General features: G+C 50.7%; 1 protein-coding gene across 1 annotated transcript in view; it reads left to right on the forward strand.

Annotated features, from left to right (window-relative positions):
- Window positions 1-3065, forward strand: part of ACACB (acetyl-CoA carboxylase beta) — a 175585-nt gene that overhangs the window by 98228 nt on the left and 74292 nt on the right. The window contains 3 exon segments of the mRNA XM_011937064.1: window positions 146-303; window positions 384-483; window positions 2171-2252. Coding sequence (XP_011792454.1) covers window positions 146-303; window positions 384-483; window positions 2171-2252 — 340 coding nt within the window.

The following is a 3065-nucleotide window of genomic DNA, read 5'->3' on the forward strand; positions in this document are numbered from 1 at the left end:
CCTCCCAAAGTGCTGGGATTACAGGCGTGAGCCACCACACCCGGTCACTCCTGTGCTTTTCTAGTTCTCTGAACCACATGATTGCAGCAACTCTGTTGATGTATGCGTGAATTTGGAGAATGATCCATGTGCCTTTCCCTTCAAGGAACATGGTGGTGGCTTTGAAGGAACTGTCCATCCGAGGTGACTTTAGGACCACCGTGGAATACCTCATTAACCTCCTGGAGACCGAGAGCTTCCAGAACAATGACATCGACACTGGGTGGTTGGACTACCTCATTGCTGAGAAAGTGCAGGTGGAGAGTGAGCTGCCTGTGTCTCCCCTCTGGATGGCCGAGACCTCAGCTTCCTGAGGATACTGAAGTATATTCTCTCCTAGGCAGAGAAACCGGATATCATGCTTGGGGTGGTATGCGGGGCCTTGAACGTGGCCGATGCGATGTTCAGAACGTGCATGACAGATTTCTTACACTCTCTGGAAAGGTAGGGCCTGTGGCAGTTCCCTTCTGCTTTTGTGGTGTGTGTTAGCAGCTTAGGAGGCAGAACCTGTCTCCTTTATTTGTGTGGCCAGTTAGTCACCCGGCAATTGGTGAGTCTCTCCTCCGGTCTTGCCTCGGGGAAATTCCTCTGCGGATCAACCTAGGCCACCCTGGAAGAGGCCGTGGGTCAGGGAATGGGATTCTCGAGGCCAGGGTGGCAGTCAGTGTGCAGACTGTTGTGTACGGATCCATGCTGACTTGTGTAAGATGCATCATGATAGTCAGGAGTTCTGAGTTCAAGGAGGTGGATTTGGGAAGCAAAGCGGCTGAAAGGTCATCTCTACAAATGGGTGCATTCCCAGACCCTCACCTAAATCAGAGGGTCATCATAAAATGGACCAGAATGGAAAGCAACCAGGCGATCTCTGTTAGGATAGGCTGGGGTTTCTCAGCCTCAGCACCATTAACGTATTGTGCTGGATCATTTTTTGTTTGGAAGCCTGTCCTGTGCATCGTAGGATGTTAGCAGCATTCCTGGCCTCTCTCCACTAAATGCCAGGGGCAGCCCTTCCCTCTGAGTCATGAATCAAATATATCTCCAGACATTGCCCAGTGTCCCAGGGTTAGGAGCAGAATAATCACCCCCAGTTGATAACTACTGCAAGAGGCAAAGGAGCTATCAAAAGGTAAATAAAAGGATTTTTTTTTTTTTTTTTTGAGAGAGTTCTCTGTCATCCAGGCTGTCACCCAGGCTAGAGTGCAGTGGTGTGATCACGGCTCACTGCAGCCTCGACTTCCTGGGCTCTAGTGATTCTCCCACCTCAGCCTCCCAAGTAGTTGGGGCCACCAGTGCATGCCATCATGCCTGGCCAATTTTTAAAATGTTCTGTATGGATGGGATCTCACTATATTTCCCCCCAGGCAGGTCTCAAACTTGTGGCCTCAAGCAATCCTCCTGCCTCAACTCTTCAATGTGCTGAGGTTATAGGTGTGAGCCACCGTGCTGGCGAGAAACGTTTTTAGTGCTTTGTTATGCTTTTGAACGGTAGTAGAATCGTAGTCCCTGCTCAGGTTTCTTTCATAAGCAGGAGGCAGGATCCCATGTGTGAAATTTTTCCAAGAGACCATTATGGATTTTGCTCCCAAAAAGCATTTTTAAGATTTCAGATCCTTCAGCAAGTGCTGATTCCTTAAGTTCTGAGCAATATCAGGCTCCTTGGGGTGATTCAGGTTCTGTGCGTGCCTTTTAATCAGACTTAGCTTTTTTTTTTGTTTTTGAGATACAGTCTCACTCCGTCACCCAGCCTGGAGTGCGATGGTGCAATCTCAGCTCACTGCAACCTCCACCCCCTCCGTGTTCAAGCAATTCTTGTGCCTCAGCCTCCCGAGTAGCTGGGTTGACAGGTGCATGTCACCATGTCTGGCTAATTTTTGTATTTTTAGTAGAGATGGAGTTTTGCCATGTTGGCCAGGCTGGTCTTGAACTCTTGGCCTCAAGTGATATGCCTGCCTCGGCCTCCCAAGGTGCAGGGATTACAGGCATGAGCCACTGCGCCCGGCCCAGGCTTAGCATTTTTAGTGCAGTCAGGTTTGCTGATGCAGAGAGCTGCGTAATTTTTTTAAACGCAAGGGATGGCTGTGGAGTTCTCAGCCCCTCCCAAGGCTGACCATGGCCCTGTCTTTTCTTTCAGGGGCCAGGTCCTCCCAGCGGATTCACTACTGAACATCGTAGATGTGGAATTAATTTACGGAGGCATTAAGTACATTCTCAAGGTAAATGCCCCCGTGCCTCTCCGATGTCTCCAACACTGTGCAAGCTTCAGGGAGTTTCTTTCCTCCATGAACCATCCCTGGAGTGGATTTGCCCATGCTTGGGTTTGAGCACTTGTGTTGCTCAGGAACGCCCGTGTAGTCCATGACGTTGACACCTAAACACTTTGGCTTTTAGAACATGTAGGGCTGTGCAGTCCGCGGAGGGCGCAGTGGAGCGTGGATAAGTTTCCTATGGCTGCGGTGACAAGGTACCACAGACTGGCTTAAACCAACAAAAATTTATTCTGTCCCAGTTCTGCAGGCCAAGTCTAAAATCAAGGTGTTGGTGGGCCGTGGTCTCTCTGAAGAAGGTCCTGGGGCAGGATCTGTTCCGAGCCTTGCCAGCTTTTGGTGCTGCTGGCAGTCCCTGGTGATTTTTGGCTTGTGGCTGCCTTGCCCGTCTCTGTCTCTGGTTTTTTTGTTTTCCCAAACGGAGCCTCACTCTGTCGCCCAGGCTGGAGTGCAGTGGTGCAATCTTGGCTCACTGCAACCTCCATCTCCCAGGTTCAAGCGATTCTCCTGCCTCAGCCTCCTGAGTAGCTGAGATTATAGGCATATGCCACCATGCCTGGCTAATTTTTGTATTTTTAGTAGAAATGGGATTTCACCATGTTGCCTAGGCTGGTCTTGAACTCCTGAGCTCAAGTGATCTGCCTGCCTTGGCCTCCCAAAGTGCTGGGATTACAAGCATGAGCCACCCCCCGGCCTCTGCCTCTGCGTGTGTGCGTGTGTGTGTGTGCGTGCGCGCGCGTGTGTGTGTGCGCGCGCGTGTGT

Source organism: Colobus angolensis, unplaced genomic scaffold (assembly GCF_000951035.1).
Source record: "Colobus angolensis palliatus isolate OR3802 unplaced genomic scaffold, Cang.pa_1.0 Scaffold10, whole genome shotgun sequence".
Lineage (NCBI taxonomy): Eukaryota > Metazoa > Chordata > Mammalia > Primates > Cercopithecidae > Colobus > Colobus angolensis.